The sequence below is a fragment of the Phaethon lepturus genome, unplaced genomic scaffold (assembly GCF_000687285.1).
Source record: "Phaethon lepturus isolate BGI_N335 unplaced genomic scaffold, ASM68728v1 scaffold8440, whole genome shotgun sequence".
Lineage (NCBI taxonomy): Eukaryota > Metazoa > Chordata > Aves > Phaethontiformes > Phaethontidae > Phaethon > Phaethon lepturus.
The window spans coordinates 29,736-55,346 of NW_010510014.1; the positions used below are offsets into that span (position 1 = coordinate 29,736).

General features: G+C 35.8%; 1 protein-coding gene across 1 annotated transcript; it reads left to right on the forward strand.

The window, feature by feature from the left end:
• The first annotated feature begins 1,297 nt into the window (after positions 1-1,297).
• On the forward strand, positions 1,298-24,086 carry TRPM7 (transient receptor potential cation channel, subfamily M, member 7). The gene is made up of 28 exons (XM_010294937.1): positions 1,298-1,304; positions 2,016-2,116; positions 3,045-3,179; positions 3,752-3,805; positions 4,350-4,490; positions 5,056-5,190; positions 5,778-6,058; positions 6,564-6,792; positions 7,974-8,129; positions 8,273-8,416; positions 9,097-9,225; positions 10,124-10,408; positions 11,520-11,694; positions 12,245-12,377; positions 13,231-13,415; positions 14,089-14,221; positions 14,690-15,828; positions 17,497-17,573; positions 18,441-18,500; positions 19,857-19,938; positions 20,330-20,400; positions 20,902-20,939; positions 21,638-21,663; positions 22,018-22,068; positions 22,157-22,222; positions 22,820-23,103; positions 23,443-23,525; positions 23,858-24,086. Exons 1-28 carry the CDS (start codon positions 1,298-1,300, stop codon positions 24,084-24,086), a joined length of 4,629 nt encoding a protein of 1,542 aa, XP_010293239.1.
• Positions 24,087-25,611: the final 1,525 nt, after the last annotated feature.

Genomic DNA, 25,611 nt, shown 5'->3' on the forward strand with positions numbered 1-25,611 from the left:
TATTTTCATGCAGTTAGCTGTTGCATAGTAGTAACCTTTCTGAAAAGGGATCAGAAAGAGTTTCTATAGTGTTTCTTCTGAGTAGTCTTAAAAATGAACTTTTTGCACACTTTAGTGTAGGAAAGACTTGGCTGTTTTAATGTAGTTTCAAATAAAAGGGGTGTGCTGGGGTTCCACAATACTTACTGATTTCTAGTTAGTTGTCAGACTTCCGTAAATCCTTCAACATACTGGGTCCTTGTGCAGGACTGCCTCGGAGGCCAGGGTCTAGCGTAGCAGCAAACGAAATAGCTTTGTCCATAGTAAGATCAGAAGCAGGTCTTATTCAGAGGGGTCAATGTAGTATTTTGTGTCAAAATCTTTTAGCTGAGAGTATCTCAGAACTGGGTATGGGAAGGAAAAGGAGAGAAGCTGAGTTACTTTTAGGAGGCAGTAATAGAAAGTTGTAGACTAAGCAACCTATACTACTTTCTAAAGGTTACCCAGGAATTTGCAACTGAAACAGTAATAAGCTTATAGATAGCAGGACTTTGAATGGACATGTTGAAACTAATTAAATGTGTCATTCTTACTGTTCATGTATTTCATGTTGAACAATGTATATTCCTTTTTGTTTGTTTCTTTCAATCTTAGGAATGTTCCTGAGGGTGCTGAGCCTGAAATCATTTCAACCATCAAAAAGACATTTAACTTTGGTCAAAGTGAAGCGGTTCATTTGTTTCAGACGCTGCTGGAATGCATGAAAAAAAAAGAACTTGTAAGTAGATATTGCTATAATTTTTTATGCAAGGTGCATGCATATGTGGGTATGATACTAAATGTATCTCAATGTTGTATATGATCAAGAGTCATTCAGAAATCTTTTCTGGGCATAGAGGATTTTCCAGTTATAGAAGATAGTCAAATACAATTTTTGTGTATACTTTATCTCACGGCCAAGAGAGACTTAATTCTTGTGATTATTTCTGGTGATTTGAGTTTGTCACTGTTTCCAAACTTATTTGTTTTCAAAGGACAGGATTCTGGTTTGTTCGTAGTGTGTATGTATTTTGTATTTGGGTTGCTGTCCTTTGTTCTTGCTTTAATTTTTTTTGAAAGCCTTGGGACTTTTTTTGCTTTGGTTTTTTTTTTTTGGTCTGTAATTGTGACTGTACTAACAAAGATCTACTATCACTGCATGCTTAAAGCAAAAGCACTTTATAGAGCTTTATATGTAGCCAGAGTTCCGGTACTGGTGTCTCGTTTGGACACCATATTGTGCTGTTCTGAGGTTTAAAATTGTCATATTCAGCTAGGCATGTTTGGTAGGTTAATCTCATAATCTGGAATGAACTGGAGGAGTAAACAATACTGTGTGGTGTTTATAGACAATAGAGAATTGGAATCATAGTGGGAAAAGAAGTTGAGATTGATTGAAGAGTGGAAAAGGGTTTCTGCTATGCTTTTGTTTCATAAAGGATTGGGTTGTGTGGCACACAGTTAGGTAAACAATACAGAGTGCACACTAAAGGTGTGTTAAATTGAGTGTAGGCTTAAATTGCATTGAAGATGTCTTTTTAACATATTTCAATTCTTGACCAGAAAGACTGGAGCTAATCACCTTTGCCTGAAAATAACTTTAAAATATGTTTTCCCTATCTACCATTTTGGACAGATTACAGTTTTTCATATTGGGTCAGACGAACATCAGGACATTGATGTTGCAATACTTACAGCATTGTTAAAAGGTGAGATTTTTAATTTTAAGAGCATTTAGAATCCCCAGCTACTGTTGTTTAGTGTTTATATAATGGATTATTTATCAAATACTGTAATCTGTAGGAATCTTTAGTTTTTAAGCAAATAATTACCTATTGTGTTTTCTCATTGTATAATAACTTTAATGTGTCCTAAATGATGAAATATACTGTATAACTTTGTGGTGGGTTGCTTGATTTGGCCTTTTTAGGAAGAAGGAGTGTTTATTACCTATTTTAATTAATTTTAAATTGTTTTCATTGTTTTTGCTTCTTAAGGCACGAATGCATCTGCATTTGACCAGCTTGTTCTTACGCTTGCGTGGGATAGAGTTGACATAGCCAAAAATCATGTTTTTGTTTATGGGCAACAATGGCTGGTATGTAATGGTCCGGATTAAGCAGAATGATATTTTCTAAGAGAGAAACTCAATTTACTGTAAAGAATTAATCTTTTGACTTTTGTAGAGAGACACTGTAGAATACTGACTACTGACACATTTATTTTGAGGACAGTAATTTTTGCATACTGCATAGTGTTAGAGCTGTTGTTGTGTAGTTGAAAATTATCCAAAAATTTTAGAAATGTGCTAAGTGCTCTTAATAACTAGAGGAGAAAAGACATTGCAAGCGCTGGAAGCTGAATTCATGTTAGTTAGATGCTCTTTCTTCCTTACAGTTGCATGGTCATAGGAAGTTCTTAAGAAGCATCTAGTGAAACGTATATATTAACTACTGTCAGCAGCACTGCAGTGTCTTTTGAGGAGGAGGACAAAATGTCTGTTCCTTGTAGTCTGCAAATTAGCTTGAATGGATCTACATTGTGGATCTCACCTTTTTCCCGTATTACTGTAAAAATAAAACACAATTTTACTTAAGTGTGCAGTCAAAAGTACATACTGTAAGGCTTGTTGATAGCAACGATGGTTCTGAGCATTTGTCTTTGAAACAAATTGTACTTTAAATGTTTTATGTCTTTGTGTTTCATCCAGTGTCAATCTATGAGAACAGCTTAACTATGTTAAACCAAATGTCTACTTGGTGTCACGTACTGTGTCAATAGGAGATACCTATGGAAGTGCGTAAGACTTGCTGATTAAGTCTTCAGAATATTCTTTCATCCTGTAATTGTGTGAAGTTCAGGGGATTTTCTGAATGAAGGGTGACATCTTCCTATTTGTAGATATACAAGGTTTCCCCAGCCCTGTAAATGAATGAGGATGATAAGTAATCTAAGTACACTTACTTTTGTGATGCTCAGTTTTAATGGTTCTCTCAAGGCTTTACCTTGTTCCTTATTTGTTGTAGGTTGGCTCTCTGGAACAGGCTATGTTAGATGCGCTTGTGATGGATAGAGTTGCATTTGTGAAACTTCTGATTGAAAATGGAGTAAGCATGCACAAATTCCTTACAATTCCCAGGCTGGAAGAACTTTATAACACAGTAAGTGAATGATTGCTTTTGAACTACTTTTTAGTTGCTCAGCGTGTTGTATACTGGGTCATGTCCACCATTCTGAAGTCCATGGTATGTCAATAGGGAAGGCTGTGTGGCATGAGGTTAGAGTCGAGAAAGTAGTTGTAAAAAATAGTTTATTTTGTAAACCTGCATAGTTATAAATATTACTTAGAAAAATTTTATTGACGTAAGTGGTGATTTAAGAATTTTAAAGTAGTTTGTTAAAACTTGTCTTTGTAACACTATATTTTAATAATATAAAAAACTCATAATGTTGCTGTTTGCTTTCTGTGTGGGTTGTTTTTGGGCAGACTATGGGTGTATTAATTATGTCCCAAACTAAAACAGAAATAAAATGAAACAAAAAAGGAAATGGTCTATAGCTAATACAGTAGTTTGAAATATTTGTATCTACTTGATGGCTACTGTTTGTTTAAAAACTAGGATTTTTTTTTTTTTTGAGCCAACTACTACTGCTGCTACTGTAATCTTCTCATGTTGTCATTGCACTCTTAATTTCTCATTCCAAATTTTTCCCACTCTCTTTTTTTATAAAGAAACAAGGCCCAACTAACCCAACACTCTTTCATCTTGTTCGGGATGTCAAACAGGTATGCTGTAAATGTAAAAATCTGTCAAACTAGCAATGTTAGGGTTTTTTGTTATTTCTTATGTTTGACTGTCAATTTAATCTTAGATGTAATAATAAGGTTTTACTGTAAATAATAAGCTACCTCTGCAGTCATTCTGTTTCCAGTACTTGCTGTTGTATGCTTAGTGTCCTCCTGCCAGACAAATGTTAAACCCTTTGAGTCTTGTCTTTTTCATCTTATTTGTGACTGTTTTGCTTTGGAGGGGGATTTGAAAGTTGGTACTCCCACCTAGGAGTAATTTTGGCTGTTAAAACAATAGACAAAAACCAGACCACACCACCCCCAATAGAATGATTTACCCTGCTACGGGGAATCATCCAGAAAAGAAGCTATAACCTTGTCTTTTTTAAAACTGATTAATAAATAACCATGTAGCTTTTTTTTTTTTAAATCATGCAAGGTTTAATTTGTTTCTGTTTAGAGCTGTGATGTGACATGTAGAAATACTAAGCAAGTTTAAGATTATAATTTGAAAAACTAAAAATACCTTTTGTATTCCTAGGGAAATCTTCCTCCGGGATATAAAATCAACCTGATTGATGTGGGGCTGGTTATTGAATATCTGATGGGAGGAACCTATAGATGCACCTATACGAGAAAACGCTTTAGAGCTATATACAATAGTCTCAGTGGGAACAATCGGGTATGTGGCAGTTGGGTAACACGACATGCTGATTCATATGTTCTCAATTAAAAAGCTCTACATGATCTATATTGTTTTGTTCTTCTTGTCAATGGACTGGTTTTTTTAAAGGCAATAGTAGGACCTATGAGGGCAGTTGGTAGCTGGTTTGGGATTGAGGACAAACAAAAGGTTTTGTTCTCCTGCTCTATATTCTAGCACATCTAAATTCCTTCTCTGTTATTCCCTCTTTACCTACTCATAGGGGAGGAATGGGCACTAAACATGCAGATTCACCAGGGCTTGGGTTGCAGATATCTGAGCTTCTTGTAAAGCAACAGGTGTAACTACCTACTTTGTGACTTCCTAAAAAAGAAAAAGAAAAATAATAATAATAAAAAAATGTTAAATATCCAGTGAAAATTCTGGTTGTTGCTGTTACATTAAGTGCATCACTGTTTCAGTAGCAAAGTAGCTGTTTGAGTGCTCAACTCAGTATCTAGCTAGAAACAGATGATTTTATAATGCCTAGTAGGGTAAGAGTAAAGAAACCAAACCAAACCCCTTCCTCCTCTTCTTGTTACAGCGATCTGGGCGGAACCCTTCAAATACCACTCCTCAGATGTGTAAAAGCCATGAGTCTTTTGGTAATAGGGCAGACAAGAAAGAAAAAATGCGCCATAATCACTTCATCAAAACAGCGCAGCCGTACAAACCAAAGGTACAGATGTGTGAGGGGAACATGGGGCGGTTATTTCAGGTAGTTAAGAGTGGAGAACCTGGTTGAAATCCAATCACTGAAGTGTGAGTAGCAGCAGTTTTACTGACTTTGGTAAAGCTGGAATTTCAGCCTTGCTTTAGTACTTGTTTATAAACTGGCTCTCATGCTTACAGGGTTCTGTAAAGAGTCTTTGTCTTTCTGTGTAGTAGTCTTCTGGATAAGCTTTGATATGTTAGGGAGCAGAAAGCTTATCTTTGGGCCAGTTCTAGCAGTGGGGGGCACTCACATGTCTTTGTAGATGGAGCAAGATTTGCTCATGTTACTATAACCAGTCACCATGAGTTTCCTTGTTTGTATGTAGGTACATAAGTTACTGCTTTTCTTTTGATCTATAAATCAAAGTAATTTGGTCTCCCAGTTATTAAAATGAGTTGGATTCAACTGAAGTTTTTGAACGAAAGTTCCAGCTGCTTTTCAAGTCTTCAGAAATGCATTATTCTTTTTATAATTATATATAATTTTATTTCAAGTTATGTAATGACCAAGTTCAGAGATTTAAAATGTAACTTTCTGATTTTATTTTAAAGATTGACACTGGTGCAGAAGAGGGAAAAAAGAAAAGAACCAAAGATGAAATAGTAGACATAGATGATCCTGAAACAAGACGTTTTGCTTATCCTCTCAACGAGCTGTTACTTTGGGCGGTGTTAATGAAGAGGCAGAAGATGGCCCTCTTCTTCTGGCAGCATGGGGAGGAGTCCATGGCGAAAGCCTTAGTTGCTTGCAAAGTGTATCGTTCAATGGCATATGAAGCAAAACAAAGTGACCTTGTTGATGATACTTCAGAAGAACTGAAACAGTATTCCAAGTAAATTACACTTATATCATTAAACATCTTTTCTTGAAATTCACAGTAAAAGTAGTGGGCTATACACGAACAAACCCCAGACTTTTCTATTAGCACACTTGAAGAGAATTCCTTTTTGCAAAAAGTATTAAGTGGCACTCTTGTGGAAGTTTTAGATTAGCTATTGCTCTCTCTTGAGAGCAGTTACAAGTCATAATCTATAGTTAAATTAAAATGACACTGAATTACAACTTACTTCCATGTAATTTCCTTGCATGTTTTAACAGCTGTTTGAGGCCTGCATAAGTTTTTATTAAAAGTCATAGATTAACATGTTGTAGTTACAAATTACTGTACAGTGTATCTGTACAGAAGGGACAGGTAATAGTCCATTTGAGTTGCGCTACTGGGAATTTGATTGTACAAGAAAATTCGACCTACACTCAAATTCATTTCCATAGATACTAAAATTTTTTTTTTTTTTTTTTTGTGTGTGTGTGTGTGTGTTGGTTTTTCTTCATTCTAGCGAGTTTGGTCAACTGGCAGTTGAACTGTTAGAACAGTCCTTCCGACAAGATGAAACTATGGCAATGAAATTACTAACCTATGAGCTTAAAAATTGGAGCAACTCAACTTGTCTGAAGCTAGCAGTGTCATCAAGGCTTCGTCCGTTTGTAGCACATACTTGTACGCAAATGTTGTTATCAGATATGTGGATGGGAAGGCTGAACATGAGGAAGAATTCATGGTACAAAGTAAGCATTGTTGCAGTTTTTTGGGTGTGAAAAGGATCAAAAGAATATTTAAATGTAAGGAAGGCATGTCTTTAAATGCTATTAGTTTAAAGCTTTCACAACTATAGCTTATGTTAAATCCTGCAAAAGTCTCCTGTAACGTAATCAAAACTGTAAGTATTTATTGTTAACTCTTTTGACACTCTATTATCTTTTCAAATAAGGTACAGAAATATAGAAGGCAAAAACCAGGCAAGTAGCCTTTAATCAGAGGCTTAAAGAGATCATGTGAATACTAATCCACTACTAAAAACATAGTGGTAAAAAATGTTAACAGACAGGAAACCTGCTGTAAGAATATAGTTTCATGCATTTTGGCTTTTTACAAGCAGCACATAAGACTTGATGTAGAAAAGCTTTGTGTATATCCTATTTTGGAGGATGAAACTGAGCAAAAGCAGGACACAGACTGAAACAAGGGTAGGCAGATCAGGGGTAGGTTTTCCAGTGGTGCCCTTTGTGATATAGATAATTGAACTAAAATGAGAGTTGCATAGTTCTTTGAGATGATGTACCAAAACTTAATTGTTGCTAGGAATGCAATGAAATAGAAAATATCTACAAGCATCATTTAACTTGTGACCTACTAAAATCCTCTTTCATAACTGATTAACCACTTGCTTTATAACAGGCTAATGACAATAAATAGCTTTCACTCATTCTCTTCATCCACAGCCTTAGCTCATTTTTCTACCATAAGTTGAAGAAAAACTGAAAACCAAATAAAACACTTCCCGCCCTCGCCCCCACCCCCCTCCATTTTTATGTGCTATTTAAACCCACCTTGACAGTGCACAGTTCCAGAGTTTCTGGGAGTGGATTAAAGAACAGAGTGTAAACAGAACATCTCTGGATATTCAGGCTTGGAGTATATTCTTCCTAGTGGCTTTTAGTTTTGGGATTTGTTGATTCTTCCCCTTTCCTATATCTTCAGGTCAATGAACACTGTATATATGCAATCTTAGCCTCTTAAATGTGTATAGAAAATAATTAGTTGTTATTACTTATACTCCCCCCCTACCCCCAATAACAAGCAAGTGAAATTTGGATAATGTATTTTTGGAGGAGATTCTGTGTGTTGGTGTATCCAGATACTTTAACGTAGCTGGGAACTATTTGCACTTGGTCTTCGTCTTTTCCAGGTGATACTGAGTATTTTGCTCCCTCCTGCTATACTGCTGTTGGAATATAAGACCAAGGCAGAAATGTCACACATTCCTCAATCTCAAGATGCACATCAAATGGCAATGGATGACAGTGAAAACAACTTCCAGAATGCAGCAGATGAAATACCTATGGTAATGTGGGGCAGGGGGAGATACTAAGAACAATATTTCTAACTTAAAATAAATAATTACATTTTTAAATCAAAGCAAGAGTTAAAATGAGTGTCCAAAAGCATGTATTTCTGTATGTGAAGTTAACTGTCCTTTCATTTTAGGAGGTGTTTAAAGAAGTAAGAATCTTGGACAGTACTTTAGATAAGCATGATATGGAGACTCCAGCAAAACCTAAAAGACTTCCAATTACACAGAAATTTTATGCATTTTATCATGCACCAATTGTGAAGTTTTGGTTTAATACGGTGAGTTTTCTTGTGTGTAACGTGTATTTTATTTCGAAATCTAGTGCCAATTTTTGGGTTATTTTCCCAACATGTAGCTTTGTCACCTGAATCAAAGTTTAAGCACTTTTTAAAACAAACAAACAAAAAAACCCTTACCTTGCTAAGCTGGAAATGAGAAGTACTCAATTTTGAAAAACTGCATGCGCACATGCAGTGCTCCATGGTTTGGGTGTGTTTTTTTAAGTTCATGATGTTGGCTTTGAGAAATACGTTGTGGTTTTTTTTTGTTTTTTTTTTTAAGCTAAAGAGTAATTAGCATGAACATTTTTATTTGGCCTGACTAATTAATTTCTTCAGTTGCTAGCAGGAATTCTGTAATAATTTACTAGGCTAAAGTGTTCATACACAGCTTTGTTTAAATTACTGTACTAGAAACTAAAATTTATATTAAAGGAAAAATAGCTGTAATAAGAACAAAGCTTTGCTAACAATAAATAGCTTATTACAGCTGTTTTTCCTCTTCTAAGAAGAAAATGTTTGTATCCCCTTATAAATAATAACTTGTCTGCTTAGAGGGGTAAATATAGTACTGTAATCCTTGAAGCTTTTATTGTATACCACATCAAAAGATTGTGTGCTTATCTATAAAGAACCGTTCAGTAATTATAGGTATAATTTTCATTGCTTTTTTTTTTTAGTTGGCATACTTAGGATTCCTCATGCTCTACACATTTGTGGTTCTTGTAAAAATGGAGGAATTACCGTCCGTTCAAGAGTGGATTGTTATTGCCTACATTTTCACATCAGCGATTGAGAAAATTCGTGAGGTACGCCTGTAACAATCTGTGATTTTAGTTTTCTTTATTACTTAAAAGAGTATGCTTTAAACTGTGTTTATAAACAAGAGAACCTAAGAATCTTCAAGCAGCAGAGTACATGATGGTAATACCTTTATCTTAAACTTTGGTATAGGCTGCTGGTTTCAATATCAGTGTTTCTCAGCCTACTGCTTGGGCTTAGCTTGCTTTTCTGTTTCCAATGGGGAAGAGGTGGAGGTCTGTTAAAAGGAGGAAGTGACAATGACATCCTGGTCTGTTTTGTTTTTTTTTTTAACACCCTCACCCCCGATTTTTTTTTTTTTATTGTTGTTAAATCTGTAATTCACTGTCTACATGTTGTAATGAAATAACCTTACTTTTCTGAGGAGTGAAATAAGTATTTATTTATTAGTGGTAGTCAAACTCTACCACTATGCAATGTCCGAGATGACGAAACACAAAAAGCTTTATCGAGACAGGATAGCTGTCGTAACTACAATGTTGCTGGTCAGCGAGAGACTTCTGAGAAGTTTTGTAAGAATTTTTAAATGAGAGAGAGGAAATTAGTTCATTAACCTGGTATCTCAGGCCCAACTGGAGGGGCAGAAAGTTGGGCTCATTTTTGTAACAGTAACTGCCTCAAAAGAAAAAAAAAAAAAACAAACCCAAAAAAACTCCAAAAGCAAAATTCTGTCATAAATTGTTTAGACAGAAGGAAACTTACAAGCTCCTTGTCCTTGTTGTGAAGCTGACACAAATACTGGTTTTGATTCCTCAGTGTAAACCAGTTATCCATTTGAATAGATATTTTATTTTTGCAAGTATAAAAATATTACCGATTCATATATTTCAGTGTTGGTCCATATACCATAAATGTGAGCAGACCTGACTCTTATTTTTATTGCAGATTTTTATGTCAGAGGCTGGGAAGATTAATCAGAAGGTTAAAGTGTGGTTCAGCGATTACTTCAATATCAGTGACACAGTTGCCATTGTCACTTTTTTCATCGGATTCGCATTAAGATTTGGAGCAAAGGGGAATTTTGGTGAAAACACTTACAGAGAAAATTATGTCTTTGTTGCTGGACGAATAACATACTGTCTCAATATAATTTTTTGGTATGTGCGATTACTGGATTTTCTAGCTGTAAATCAACAGGCTGGCCCTTATGTTATGATGATTGGGAAAATGGTAAGTACTACTTTTGCAACTGGTTGTTTTTTTTTCCCCCCAATTGAAATATGTTTTTCTTGCTGCATCCATTTACAACTTTCTCAAAGTTTTATGTAGAAAAGGGTTGTTTATCCTGGTGTAGTATATCGAGAACTTGATGTGCAGAATTAGCTAACTGGAATATAACTTCCTGTGTTTCAAAACAAGCACTGATTAGAAGGCTTCCTTTTTTATGGAGCTTTCTCTATCACATATCTATAAAAAGCTGGCAAATCTTCCTTCTCTGGCCTGTTTTGTTCTTAGATGTCAGAGGTTTGAATGAATATGATGATGACGATGCCTTTTTCTTGATTCATCTAGCATTGCTTGCCTTTTGAGTCTGAGATTTATCTATAGTCTTGGTTTTCTTGTCTTTGCGCTCTTCAGTGCAAGACTTTAACTTGTTTTGAGTCCTAAAGCACCTTTGTATTTTGGGCTTTGGAAGACTGGGAATAGATTGTGGCTCTGTTCTTGTATTCTCTCACGCAAAAAATATTCACATTGTTTAAATGTAAAAATAAATAACTTGGCTTTACTGTCAGTGAGCTGTTGTAAATGTTAAAGGAGACGCTCAGGCTTGAGAACTGTATATCTGAAGGTGGAAGGAGTGTTTGCGTTTCTTCCCCCTATAAAATGGTTCCTACAAAGTTGAACCCTGCCATTCCTTATAAATGAGAGCATCAAGTTGCTCATTTCTCACTTTGATCTCTTGCAAGAGGCATAGGTTCTGTGTTTCAGTCCTTGAAAAACAACCTCTGCGTTTTGTGCAGCTGTTGGGTGCATTTAGGAAGGAATGTTTCTCTTTATCAGCTGCTACTCATCCACATAATAGGTATTGGAGTTACAAAGGAAGTACTCTCAGTTGCCTTTGGCGGGGGATACTAAATGTGCTGGAAGAAAGCACAGGAAAAAGCCAATTTTTTTACAGGGTTTTTTTAACAAAATTTTCTGACTGAAATCTAAGTGTTGTAGACTTTTCCTTCTATAATACATAGAGTTCATCAAGCTCACACTGTCACTATAGAAGTGTTTAAAGTTGTGAAATCATAATTATGACCTTACGGATTAACTGACTTCTTTGTGTTAATAGGTGGCCAACATGTTTTACATTGTGGTGATTATGGCACTTGTACTACTTAGTTTTGGTGTTCCCAGGAAGGCAATATTGTATCCTGATGAGGCACCGTCTTGGACTCTTGCTAGAGATATTGTGTTTCATCCATACTGGATGATTTTTGGTGAAGTGTATGCCTATGAAATTGATGGTAAGACACTGCAATTTTGAAGCAAATAGGAGAACACTTACTTTGATAAGATCTTGTCAAGGTTTTATGAAATTCAAATTTTATGAAATGAAATTTCCAGTATTGTTGACATTGATTCCATTCATTGGATTATCTCCTCTTTGTGCATTGCAGCTGTATAACTTCTTGACTTGACATTTTCATTATCCTTTACAAAGCTTGAATGGCTTAGAATGAAAACTGTACTTAATCACAATTTCTCATAAGGCTATTCCTAGCAAGATTTTGGAATTTTTCCCCAGACCTGTCATGCCAAAATTTGGGCTGTGGTGCTGCATTATGCTTTTTAAAAAAATCTGATAATATGATGATATTGTAGTATTAACCAGAAACTTTGTATCCTGTATTTTTCTACTGTATTCCTAAATGCATGGAGGCATAATTGCTGAACCAGTGCATGATAATTGGTTGTTGCAATCTTTGTAAGTGATCTCTGTGCCCCCTCGCCCAACTGCTGGGAGTTCTAAAAGTTGTGTGTATTTTCTCTGTGTCTTTTTTTTCCCCAACACAGTATGTGCAAATGATTCTGATGAAAAAGTTACTCATCTCTGTGGCCCAGGAACATGGTTGACCCCATTTCTTCAAGCTGTCTACCTCTTTGTACAGTACATAATTATGGTTAATCTCCTTATTGCATTTTTCAAGTAAGTATTTGGATAAGTGTTAATTTCTGATAATCCTTTGATAAATTTCTATTTCACTGCAATAAGATGACAAGAAGAACTCATGCCAGTTCAAAGCAATCCCATTTCCTTGAAGTATTTTCAGGTTCTAAGGCTGGTCTTTGTCTTTTCCTCACTGCAAGTCTGTGATTAAGTAGGGAAGTGTGTGATGTGACTGGTACGTGTCACATCTATGAGGCCAGGGGAATTGGAAGTTTTAAGAGAGTTTAAAAGCATTTTGTAACACCTCTGTGTTGGAAAGCAAAAAAAAAATGTTTCTTTGTGTACTGACTGTTGTTTCTAAATTCATTTGATGTTGTCTAGTTGGTTGACTTGAATTGTAGTAGAGTAATTAGTCTTCTACACTCTGCAAATGTTTGATTTATGGGAATAAGCAGCAGAGAATGGGAGACTGCAGAATTCATGTGTCTGATATAAAAAAAAAAGAGTTTAGTTAGAAATAAGTTTTTTGGGTTTTTTTTTTTGTTTGTTTGGCAAACTGGACATTTAATCTCAGTGTGACTTATTTCTGAGAAAAGGTACTGAGATGTTACCAGATGAGAGAATTTTTTAACCCTCTCCTTGCTTTGTATCATGGTGTTTTCTTGACTATGTTTCCAACTTCCACTAAAATAATTTTTCAGTAAAAGACAAGTATGTCCTTTTGTCTCTCACTTAAGTAGCTTCAGAATTCAAGTTTGTTATCAAAATGTAAAAAAAAAAACCCAACAAACACCACCGCCCCCAACACTAACACCCCACACACGTGCACACACACCCTCCCACCACCCCAAAAACTACCTTCATGTGTTAATGCTTTTCTGTTTCCTTTCAGCAACGTGTATTTACAAGTCAAGGCAATTTCAAACATTGTGTGGAAGTATCAACGTTATCATTTCATTATGGCCTACCATGAAAAACCTGTTCTGCCTCCACCACTTATTATTCTTAGCCACATGGCTTCCCTGTTCTGTTGCATATGTAAAAGAAGAAAGACAGACAAGACTTCAGATGGGCCAAGTATGAACAGTTGTTATCCCAAAAATTGCAGTAACTTTTTTGATGTGATTAAAGCAAACGGTCAGGAAAGTGCTATGTTCTTGGTGTGCTATGTTCTTGGTTCTTTCTGGAAAACTCAAGAAAGTCAAAGTAGGTCTTAATTTTCCATGTTTTTAATATTGAGTAAGTCTGTAATTCTGTTCAAAGTCCCAGTGTTTTAAGAAGGGTATAATGCACAGCCTCTAGAAATCTCCAGTCAAATTAACTTATGACAAAAATAAAAACAAGATTAGATTTGCTGTTAGTGTTAATGGGGGAAGAAATTTTTTTTTTTTTCTTTCTGGAAAACTTACATTCTTACTGGAAACCATTTGGAAACTTTTAAAGGGAAAAAAGAAGTACCACAGATTATAAGACCCCGATAAGGAATGTAGCTTCTGCCTCAAAGAAAAAGCAATTGGAGGGGAGGAGCATAAGGAATGATAATATTGTGCACAGATCCTCTTAGAATTACTATTCTGATTTTTATTTTAGTGGAAATCTTTGACCTTGAACTTTTTTCTATCAAAGAGAGAGGAGGGGTCTTAGGTGGCACTGTGTTTTTGTTGTTTTTTGTTTGTTTTTTATTTTTAACACCAGCACCTGTACTACTTCACTATATGTGCATCTTCTTAACTGTTTAATCTCTCTTTAGAACTCTTCCTGACAGAAGAAGATCAAAAGAAACTTCACGATTTTGAAGAGCTGTGTGTTGAGATGTATTTCAATGAAAAGGATGATAAATTTCATTCTGGAAGTGAGGAGAGAATTCGAGTCACGTTTGAACGGTAGAATATTTACAAATTAAATTTCTGAATAGACATGTTTAGAACTTTTGCATTTTTAAATGGGCTTTAAGGGGCGGTAAAATGCAGCTCAAGAACGCCAGTATGTAAACTGTAGATGATGTCTTTCCATTGGTATGCAGAAACTAATAATGTGATTGGTGTTTCCTGATCCATAGCAGCACTCAGTAAGCTGAGGCAATCATATTATTCAGTTTCTCATGATGTTTTAATAAACTGAGGAATTTGGAAAAGTGCTGTAGGCCCTCTTATTGATGTGTTTGTTAATTCTGTGATTCCAAAGTATGTACAAATGTTGTATTACAAAACAGTCCAACACTATAGTGTATGCCATCTTGAAATTTCAGAGGCTTTTTCTTGCTAAATGGGCAGAAAGGGTTGCAAAGATGTTTCTTTTGCATATTGAGAAAAATACCTTTCATAGCTACTTCATAATCTGATTTTTCTTAGGGTGGAACAAATGTGCATTCAGATAAAGGAAGTTGGTGATCGTGTCAACTACATAAAACGGTCATTACAGTCTTTAGATTCACAGATTGGCCACCTACAGGATCTCTCTGCTCTAACTGTGGATACTCTGAAAACACTGACTGCACAGAAGGCTTCAGAAGCTAGCAAGGTTCATAATGAAATCACACGGGAATTGAGCATTTCAAAACATTTGGCACAAAACCTCATTGAGGATGGCTCTCTAAGATCTTCTGTGTGGAAAAAGCACAGCATTGGAAATGTCTTCGGTTCTTTTCCACAAGGAGGCCTTGAAAGTAATAATGCTTTACTCTGTAACATTTCTATACGTGATGAAAAAGAAGTCCAACACAAGACAATTGGTCAGGAGTTAGCTCCAGTTCCCCGAAGAGAAGAAATAAACTTTCAAGAGGCAGGTTCCTCCAGCAGTGCCTTATTTTCAAGTGCTGTTTCCCCTCCAGAACTTCGCCAACGAATACAGGCTGCAGAGACCTCAAAATCCATTAGTAAAACTAAAAAGTTAGGCAATTCATCCAACAGCATGCCACATGTAACATCCCCAACAGCTAAATTTTTTGTTAGCACTCCATCTCGGCCCAGTTGCAAAAGTCAGCTGGATTCTTCAGCAAAGCATGAAGAGACTGTTTTCTCTAAAGCTACAGAAGGAGATAATAATGTAGAATTTGGTGCATTTGTGGGTAAGTATAACAAAGTAGATTCTGAATGTCCTGAAGTCATTATTAGCTGCTCTTATCCTCTTGCTTCTGGCTCTGCTTGCCTTGCTTTCACCCAACCTTGTGTTGAAAATGGAGGATACATTAATTGTGGTTTTATTCATGATGAGAGTGACACTAATGATAACTACAGCTGCAGAGTTGACAAATGTGATCACCAGTCCTCTGTCAACTTACCGAAGAACAACCCCCAAATGAAGTTCTCTCTGTCAGCTGGCAACTTGACGTCAACAGTCAACTGTGGTGGCTTACATGGAAAATTGAATATTAAAGATGAACTTTCCAAAAATCAGCATGTCCATGCAATGGAACTACAAAACCAAGATTTATGTTCTAACATCCTTATGGGACTACTTCATAAACTGTGGACCAAATCTAAGCCACAAGGTTTGACTTATCAAGAATTGTATAGTATTTTGGGTGTATTCCGGTTGCAGGTGACTTTATTCTACTATTTTGCTCTGCTTTTTATTGCTCTTAACATCTCTAATTTCCCTATGATGCTTGAATTTTTTTTTTACTTATATTATCATTTCTTTATAATTCTGTCACATAGACAATATTTTTTGAAAAACATTCGCATTTTTGTTGAGTTATAGCAGTTTTGTGCAATTAGCAGCTCTACAACTTGGTACGGACATTGTAGACAAATTTTTTGTGGTTCATTGTAAAGCTCTTACCTTCTCATTGCATAAATTAAAAATATTGTCTATTTCTTGACGTAATTAGAGAAGACTTCTTAGGCTGATGGAATCCTGGACAAATACCTTTGTGGTATCTGTGTCAAGCTGAGGGATCCTCCTATACTATGTTTCTAAACACTGTTATGACTGGGATCTTCCACTGTTGCCTAGGCTAATGTATATTTTGGCAGTCATTTTAGAAGCTTTGAAAGTCCTTTTATTAAATACAGCGTTATGCCGCCCCTCAAGTTTTGCTTAATAGCAAAAAGGTGCACATTTTTGGTTATTCACCTGCATATTTGAATGGTAAAACAGTGGCAGATTCATTACAAAACACAGGTGTGGGTTTACTAACTGATTTCTGTGAAGTAGATAATGCTTTAAGTACACCTAGTGTATAGCAGAAGATGACAATCTGGAATTGTCAGGTTGCTTGCAGAGGTGTTGTCATGCCCCAGTTGTTCAGGGATGTCTCTGTTTTCCAAAGGCTTGTTTAGGATGCAAAAATATACATCTTTAGAGAAGAGTTTATTCTACTGCTGTGAAACTTGGAGTTCAGAGAAGTTACCTTCATGCGGTAGCATTTTTAGATTTGCATAGGAAGAGTCTCTACATGTTTGTACACTCGCTAGCAGTTTGTTTATAATTTCCTCATGGTTTAAAAAAAGGAAAATGTTTTTTAAATTCAGAAAGCAAGACTAAATAGAAATAATGGACAGTGACTGCGTAACTCTAATCTTTAAATGTACTTCACCACTAATAACTTTGAATACTAACTATACTTATTTTACTGGAGCCAAATTTTTAGTGTATGGTCCTCTGATATCTGTAGCATTTAGAACATACTCTTCATTCTTACTGTCCGCATTTTATAAAACTTCTGATACAGTGCAGCTTTCCATTGTGAATCCAAGTAGGTTTTCATTCATTAGAAAGCCACACGCTTGGTAAAATTCTGAGAAGTATTTCTTGCAGCTGGGAGGATGAAGGGTATATTGTAAAAGCTGCTTCAAGAAAACTGTCTGCTTTTCCTTCATTCATCATACCTACGTCAAAATACTGTAATTTGGACTGCTGTGTTCCTTTTGGGCAAGGAGCATACGCTTGAGTAAAATTTTAAACTGTTAGTTTTACTTTTTGAATTGTGGCAATCCACACCTTAATGTGGGAAAAGCAATAGTTTCGTATTAATATTTTGTTACACTGATTTTTACTTAAGTGTGTTTGGAAGATCTTCTCTAGTGCAAACAGGCACCCAGAACTTAGATGGTTTGTAATCCTTTGCTATGGTGATGCAAATTATTGGCATGGTCAGAACATTGGAGGATGCCTTTGATTTTTGAATACTCTTTTTCAATTCACTGTGTCAAAGGTCACAGAGACAGCATGGAGTTACAGCGGTTTAAAGAGGCAGCAAGCAAAATTAAAGAAAGAAGTGTTGATATTGAGGTAAGCATGGAAGACTTTCTGTCAAATATGTTAGCGGAGATAACTTTTTTTTTTAACTGTAACTTCACAGTATGTTTTAAAAAAGTCTAAGAGCAAATACAGTCTAAGAACTTGCAAAATGCAGGTTGGAAGGAATGCGTATCTGTTTTATGATTTAAAAAAAAAATCGAGTGAAAACTTGTGCAACCTTAACTACACATCACATAACTGTTGCTTCATAATATGATCCTAATGAAATATTAAACAAGATCTGAGGTTATGAAAGCTGAGATGACTACAACTGTGAATTAAGATAAAATGATATATCCCATAATTAGTGTTTAATGAAACGTTTGACACTCATAAATTTCAAGAACAGCGTTTAGGAAGACTTCAGTAATTTACATGGTATTTTATAGAGCAAGGTGATAGCGTTTAACATTTTAAAAAAGTGACATTGTTCATTATGCTTCCAAGAAGAAAAGGCCTTTCTAATACTTGTCATAAACTAAAATAATAATTTCCATTTTCTTAAAGAATAATAGAAATAACTAAGTGGAAAGTGATTAATTGCAACAAACCTGTCCTCCAAGTGCTATGATGTATATATAAAAAAACCTAGTTTCCTCATTGTAGCTGTTAAGATAAGTTAGTAAATAAAAGTTACCATTTGCAGTTACCTCTCATTCGGGGGAGAATCTGATTTGAGAATTGCATTATGACCATTTGCCATGTCAGTGTTCTGCTAAGTTGCTCCTTCTGGACTTTCTGATAAGTATAATGTGTGAACAGAAAGCATTTTATGTGTATGTATTTTTCACATGGGTTTTTTGGTAACAATGTTTGCAGTTTGTTTGGTTTTTGTTTGGTTGGTTGGTTTTTTAATAGGAGCAACAGGAGGACTTCAAAAAAGCTATATTGGAGGGTATAGAGACAACCAGACTTCAAGTAAGTAAAGAAGGTTTACATTTATTGGAGACATTATTTTCACCAGATACAGAATGTATTCTTCACAGCAAAGACAGGGAACTCTGTTTTGTTATATCATTATCTGTAATTAAACCCTGATCGTGATTTTTAAAAAGGGAAAAAAAAGAAGTTGTACAGTTGAACCTTCCTACAAATACAGCTGGATGTCTCCTTGACATAGGTCTAAATAGTTCCAGTGTTTGGTACTATTGGGTTACAAACTCCAGCAGCATTTCCAGACAGTACTGCTGTTCTCAGATGTGTAGTAATAGGGTTCTCCCATCTTGACTGGTGGGACTGGTTTGATTCTTTACCTTTCATGTAGGCCATACAGTCATTGATTGTAAGATGCTGAAGATGAACACATACTGAACACTGAAATGCATATAGACCTAAAAAATGGGTCTTCAGAAGACACTTTCAGCAGGTGCATTCTGCGTTGCATTCTTGTGTGTACACACTTTTATGTATATGATGTATATGCACATACACACATGCGTGTTTAGGTGTGTGTGGGTGTATTCCTTAAGAGGGAAGGGTGAAAAAGGGTGGTGACAATTTCCTAACTCTTTTATAAATCTTGGAATTAAAATCAGGGCATAACATTCCAAGTTCTTGGGGTTTTATTCTTCAAAATCTTGAATTTTTACATTTTATTCAGCTAACCATTGGAATTAATAGGCTGGTTGTGAGGAACGTTCCAGCCCTATGCCAGTCTACGTGTAATTCTAGTTTATGGTGAAACTGCCTTTCTCCTTCTTTGCAAAAGAAATATTTTCTTGTCAAAAGCTCAGTAGATACTCAGAAAGTATGTAATTATTACTCGGGAATATATCCATGAGGAAATTCCATTCATAAACTAGGTTTTTAAGTGGCAAGACTTCTCTAGATTTTGTTTTATTTTCAGTGGGTTCAAAGTGAACTTTAGTTTCTGCCAGAGCCATGTTCTTAAATGAGAATTGATAGTTAACAAAGGCATGTGACAGAATAGCTGAACTTGATGCTTGTAGAGATCCAGTGTAACATACATTTCAGTAGTTGTATCCTGTTGTAACACTCGCTTTAAAAGAACTCTTCCAGTATGGGTCGGTAGTCTTAATGTGCACCTGAAAATGTTAGAGCTGATGGTTACTGTGAAGAGCATTTTAACCGAGCTATGCGCTCAACTTGTGCATTTTTGTGCAGCAAGATATTTGAGGTATATCCAGAAGTTTAAGGAAAAAAAAATCCTAGGTAGTCCTAGAAAAGAAAACTGGGCAGACTGTGTGCCAAAAGAGTAGTAGCTGAAAATAATGATAATGCTGACTAATGATATGTGTGTATTTTTTTTGGTAGGGTCTTCAAACTGACTGTGGCCTAAGACAATCTAGTTCTTGCGGTGGGTTTACTGACCCTCTGGCAGTCCATTCAGAACAACGTAAGTGTGTCATCTTTTCAAGTGACCTAATTTTATCTCTAAATTGTGTTGATAATGCATATTCTTGGAACATACAAAGAAAACGCAGAAAATTAAATACTTTCATGATTGATGCTACTTGAATCTACTCCTGTGTCTCATTGTGTCTCTTCTAGTCATGCCAGCTTAGGTCTGTTGCCTTGTATTTGCCACAGATAGCTAGAGCCATAAAAAGCTAAGTGATCTAGTCAGGACTATGGTGGAAGCTTGTAAAGATCAGATAGTTGTGGATCAGGCTTTTTTTTTTTGAGAGCCACAGTAAGCTGTCTAGTTGCTCACCCTATTAGGAAATAGGTAAGTAACAATGACACATGCCGTTCTTTGTTCGGTTACAAATCTCTTTCATTCGTAGTATACAGCAAGAGTAGAAGAGCATCGAGTGAAGACACTCAGCAAGTAGACTCTAAAGCAGCATTACTCACGGTTTGTACCCTCCTTTTTTGTTGTTAAGCAGAACTAGAAACTGAACAAATAAAGGAAAAGAAACAGATTGTGTAAAGAATAATACTAATTTGTGGACTCATTTGTTCAAGGAGGGAACAGCAGGGGATCTGTTTTGACTGAGGGAAGAAGTTGTGCATGTTCTCTACTGCATATTGTGAATGTTCTCGCTATGAAAACATGCTGCTTCCTGTTTATGGAAAAAAACAACTTTTTGTTTAAGAAAAGAATTATTTATATAATCCATAGAACAGTAGTGAATATATAGCCTTATCTATTCTTTTAACTGTAGCTACCATTCCTCAGTTGTATTTGAGTCTTTCCATTCAGCTGCAGTTCAGTACAGCCTGGTGAAATATTTCTGATAAACAGGCTGTACTGCAAGATCTTAAAACACATTACTACCCCACCTCCAATTAAATATACTATATTTTCCTTACAAAACTGAAACCACCTTTGTTTTTCTTCTCCTTTGTTTTAAAGGATTGGTTACAAGGTAGACCTTCAAATAGCATTCAAATGTAAGTAAGCTTTCTACTAATGGAGCAATTTTATTAGTCCATATTTTGATTTGCTTTTCTTTTAGGTGGTTGTCTTTGGCTATAGTGGTATTCAGTTGCGTTTAATAAAAAAACCAAGATTTAATTTTTTTTTCTCTAATAAATAACTGAATGTGTTCACTGGAATGCTTTGACAGGTTCTATTTAGATTAATGGGGTCACATGTCAGAGTGCAAAACATGCCCTTAAATGAAAATGACTGTGTTGACACTTATTAACGAGCTAGCTTCCTGGTAAAGGTCTTTACCCAACCTTTCAAACTGTAAATGTTCTCTGAAATTGTGCAGACATTGCTCTTGTTAACAATTATCCCCGGAGTTAACTGTTAAAGCCATTACCTTATTAATCTGATAACAGAAGGGTAAGCTGTTGTGGACAAGTTTTAACTAAAGCACCTCTGTGGGAACGAGCTCTTGTGATGCAAACTTTACATAATGTTGTGCGTGACTTGGTGGTATTTAAAGTATAGCTCAAAAAACATGAGATTACTTAACAGCCTTCTATTACTGTTTTGTAATTAAGAAACCAGTACTGCCCTTGAAAAATAGAGTAAAAGCAGTACTGTGAGGTTAACAAGGTGACCTAGGATGTGTCAGAATCCATGAATACAAAATAATTTTATAAGAACCAATGACTCTTGGTTTTGTGACGTTTCACAGGCCGTCTGAAGAAGATACATTGAATGGTAAGTTTGTCTCTGCTATGAAGAAGCTGGGAGCTTTTCATATAACCAACTGTTTCAGTCTTGCATGAGAATGTGTTTAACTCCTGATAATTTCAAACTTAACGGCTGCATGACAGTGTGGGTTTTTTGGTTTTTTTTTTTAAATAAATAGCCTACCATTCAGCACTACAATTTTTAAATTTTTCCTCCTTGGAGGTACTGAAGAGCTAAGCATGATACTTCATTTTCTGCACAGCAAATCTTTTTCAAACTGTAGTTCCTCGTCAGGTGTTCTTTGCATGTGGTAATTGTAATACACAATACAGGTGGCAGGCAGTGTCTTTTTTATTTATTTATTTAAAAAATATATTTCAGGTATTGCTTCTCCTTTCAAGCCTATCATGGATATCAATTACTATTACTCAGGTCAGTCCCTCTAAGGAACTAATGTTCATATTTTTAACGACACTTATTAGATCCCTAAACTTTAACGAATGCTGTAATTTTCCTCTAGCTGTAGAAAGAAATAACTTGATGAGATTATCACAGAGCATTCCATTCACTCCTGTGCCTCCGAGAGGTAAGAATTATACTTCTTGTTGCTGGTTCATTCTGGTCTTTTGGGGAAGAAAACAGAAGTAAACCCTGTACAGATTCCTTATAATATAGAATGATGAAGCCAAATTTCACACATGCTCAGAGCAAGAAGTCTAGTGTCTGTCTTGCAACACTCAAATATATAAATAAGTATGACACCTTTTCTTGGGCAGCTCACTTGATTATGAAATCGAGGTTTAATTGTAGTTGTCCTCAGAAGTGGTGATACAGCGATGGTAGTATTGTACTAGCACTTTTTATAATAAACCATTCTGGAAGGATTCCTTTAAGTTGTCTTGACTTGTATAAAGTGTAAACAGACATTTATTCAGTGTCCTTAATGCTTTTTGAACAGTGTCATTAGTAGTTCTAATTAGGAGGACAAAACTGCTGTAGAACTGTATGAAAGAGGTTGGAGAGGGGTCTTCCCACTGGGTAGTTCAAATTTTTTTGTTAATTCAGGATGTTAGTAACAACTTACACTGCAGCATGTTGAAACCTAAGAAACTAGATTTTCAATGCCTTTGATTTTAAACTTGGAAAATTAAATGCAGTCATTGCTTTTTGTGTTGTAACATAGGTGAACCAGTCACTGTGTATCGCCTTGAAGAAAGTTCTCCCAGCATCTTGAACAACAGCATGTCTTCCTGGTCACAACTAGGACTCTGTGCTAAAATTGAATTTTTAAGTAAAGAGGAGATGGGAGGAGGTTTACGTCGAGCTCTTAAAGTAGTATGCACATGGTCAGAATATGATATCCTGAAATCAGGGCATCTTTATATCATCAAGTCTTTTCTTCCTGAAGTTGTGAATACTTGGTCAAGCATTTATAAGGAGGACACTGTGTTACATTTGTGCTTGAGAGTAAGTTTTATCCTTGTCAATTATTAAACATAGACAGGCATTATATGTTAAACAGCATTTCCTCTTGCTGCTGCTGATGTCCCCTCTGCCCCTCAGTATATACACACTAAAAAAGGATTAGTTTGGGGTTCTGTATGAGCTAAAGGGTTAAAAACTTCCTCAGTATGGTTTCCTTAATCGAAGAACTTAAATTCTTAAGATGTAGACATAATTTAACAAGCAAGTAATGTGTTACACTGTCTTGGCAGAACAGACACTCACTGTTCCTGCCGCCTTTTTGGCTCTTTAATGTTCCCTGTCATACAATGCAGTTAATGAACTTCGGGCTTTGAATTGTAGGAGATTCAACAGCAGAGGGCAGCACAGAAGCTCACCTTTGCTTTCAATCAAATGAAGCCCAAATCCATTCCGTACTCCCCAAGGTGAGTGTATTTAAACTTCCATTATGTTGCATGCTTTTGACATGGAAGAATGTCTACAGGGTTTTTAACAGATGGATCAAATACATTAAGGTACTGATATGTGGATATACATCTCAGAACATTACTATGAATGTGTCAAGCAGAATTATCCTTGGGCAGTATTTTCTATTGATACTTTTTGCACCAATTCTAGCCCAGTGTGATAATATAAATAACTTTGTATAATAGTTTCAAATTACTTGAATTATTAGCAAATCAAATAAAAATCTAGTAGTAACGATATATTTGCCATTTATTTTGGAAATATATTCATTAAGTATGCTTTTTACTAGGTTCCTGGAAGTTTTTCTGTTATATTGCCACTCTGCTGGCCAGTGGTTTGCAGTTGAAGAGTGCATGACTGGAGAGTTTAGAAAATATAACAACAATAACGGTGATGAAATAATTCCAACTAACATGCTAGAGGAGGTTATGCTAGCTTTTAGCCATTGGACTTATGAGTATACAAGAGGAGAATTGTTGGTACTAGATCTGCAAGGTAATGTCCTTATTTTGAAATAGGGATTGGGGCTTTTCTCTTGTGATAGCATTTTATTAAGAATTTGTATGCCTGTAATATAACAAGCATTATTTAGTGCAGCTTGGTCTAGTTAATCCAAATCTATGGTTGTCTTATTTAATCATAGAATCATTTAGGTTGGAAAGGACCTTTAAGATCATCAAGTCCAACCATTAACCTAGCACAGACAAGTCCACCACTAAAACATGTCTCTAAGCACCACATCTACACGTCTTTTAAATACCTCCAGGGATGGTGACTCCACCACTTCCCAGGGCAGCCTGGTCCGATGCTTGACAACCCCTTCCATGAAGAAATTTCTCATAATACCCAATCTAAACCTCTCCTGGTGCAACTTGAGGCTGTTTCCTCTTGTCCTATCACTTGTTACTTGGGAGAAGAGACCGACACCCACCTCATAACCTCCTTTCAGGTAGTTGTAGAGAGCGATTAGGTCTCCTCTCAGCCTCCTTTTCTCCAGGCTAAACAACCCCAGTTCCCTCAGCTGCTCCTTGTAAGATTTGTGGTCTAGACCCTTCACCAGCTTCGTTGCTCTAATATAGCATTAGATCTTACAGCAACACAGGGAATATAAATATATACATAATTTCCTAACAATATGCATCATAAAAAAATCCATTATTTTGGCACATTCGTGTAGTGCCAATATGGTAAGCTGTATTTATCCTAAATTGTGTGTCAGTCTTTCCGGCTGTGAGAACTATATAGGAAACATCTTTCTTGTGGGTGAAAACTGAAGTTAGGAATTGCAGGCAGATGTAAAAACGAGTGGAAGAAATCTGAGAAGTACAAAGCACTTGTTTAGTTTCGCAAGGGTAGAGTAACACATATCATTTGGGTTGGTTTTTGGGTTTTTTTTTTCCTGCTTTTATTCTTGGGGAAGCTGAGAAGTCATAGCTAAGGATACCAAGGCTTTTCAATATTAATGCATTTATGTAATGTATCAGATTAACTTTCTCTTCATGTGCTGTCTGAAGGTGTTGGTGAAAATTTGACAGATCCCTCTGTGATAAAAGCTGGAGAAAAAAGGTAAGGTTAAAGAAGGATTTAAAGAAAAGTATTATGAAATTTTCATCAGAGAATACATGCAACCCATGTTTATGTCCACTTCTATTTCAAAGGTCATATGATATGGTGTTTGGTCCAGCCAATTTGGGAGAGGATGCAATAAAAAACTTCAGAGCGAAGCATCACTGTAATTCAGAAACTTAAACTTCCTGGTAAGAGTTGCTGTATTTCTGCTTCTGAGGTACTCATGTCATGAAGTGTTGTATGATATGTAATGAAATAGTTAATGTCATGCTGTGAAAGTGGGAGTAAATAATAAATAGCAGTTCTGTAATTTTACTTTTAAAACGATACGCCATTTTAAAATCCCAGATCAAGTAATTAAGAACATCTATGTATTCTATATCCATATACACAGTATTTGAGGAAGGTAGAGTAGATTGATTAGACTTAAGAAGGTAAAGTAAAAAAATGATAAAAGGTTGTAGAAAAAGTAGG

What these genes read in the sequence shown, in the direction of transcription:
- TRPM7 (XM_010294937.1), top strand. An exon ending in CGCAGCCGTACAAACCAAAG is followed by an intron (nt 5,191 to 5,777) that starts GTACAGATGTGT and finishes TTTATTTTAAAG; the next exon opens with ATTGACACTGGTGCAGAAGA. An exon ending in TGAAGAAGATACATTGAATG is followed by an intron (nt 21,664 to 22,017) that starts GTAAGTTTGTCT and finishes AATATATTTCAG; the next exon opens with GTATTGCTTCTCCTTTCAAG.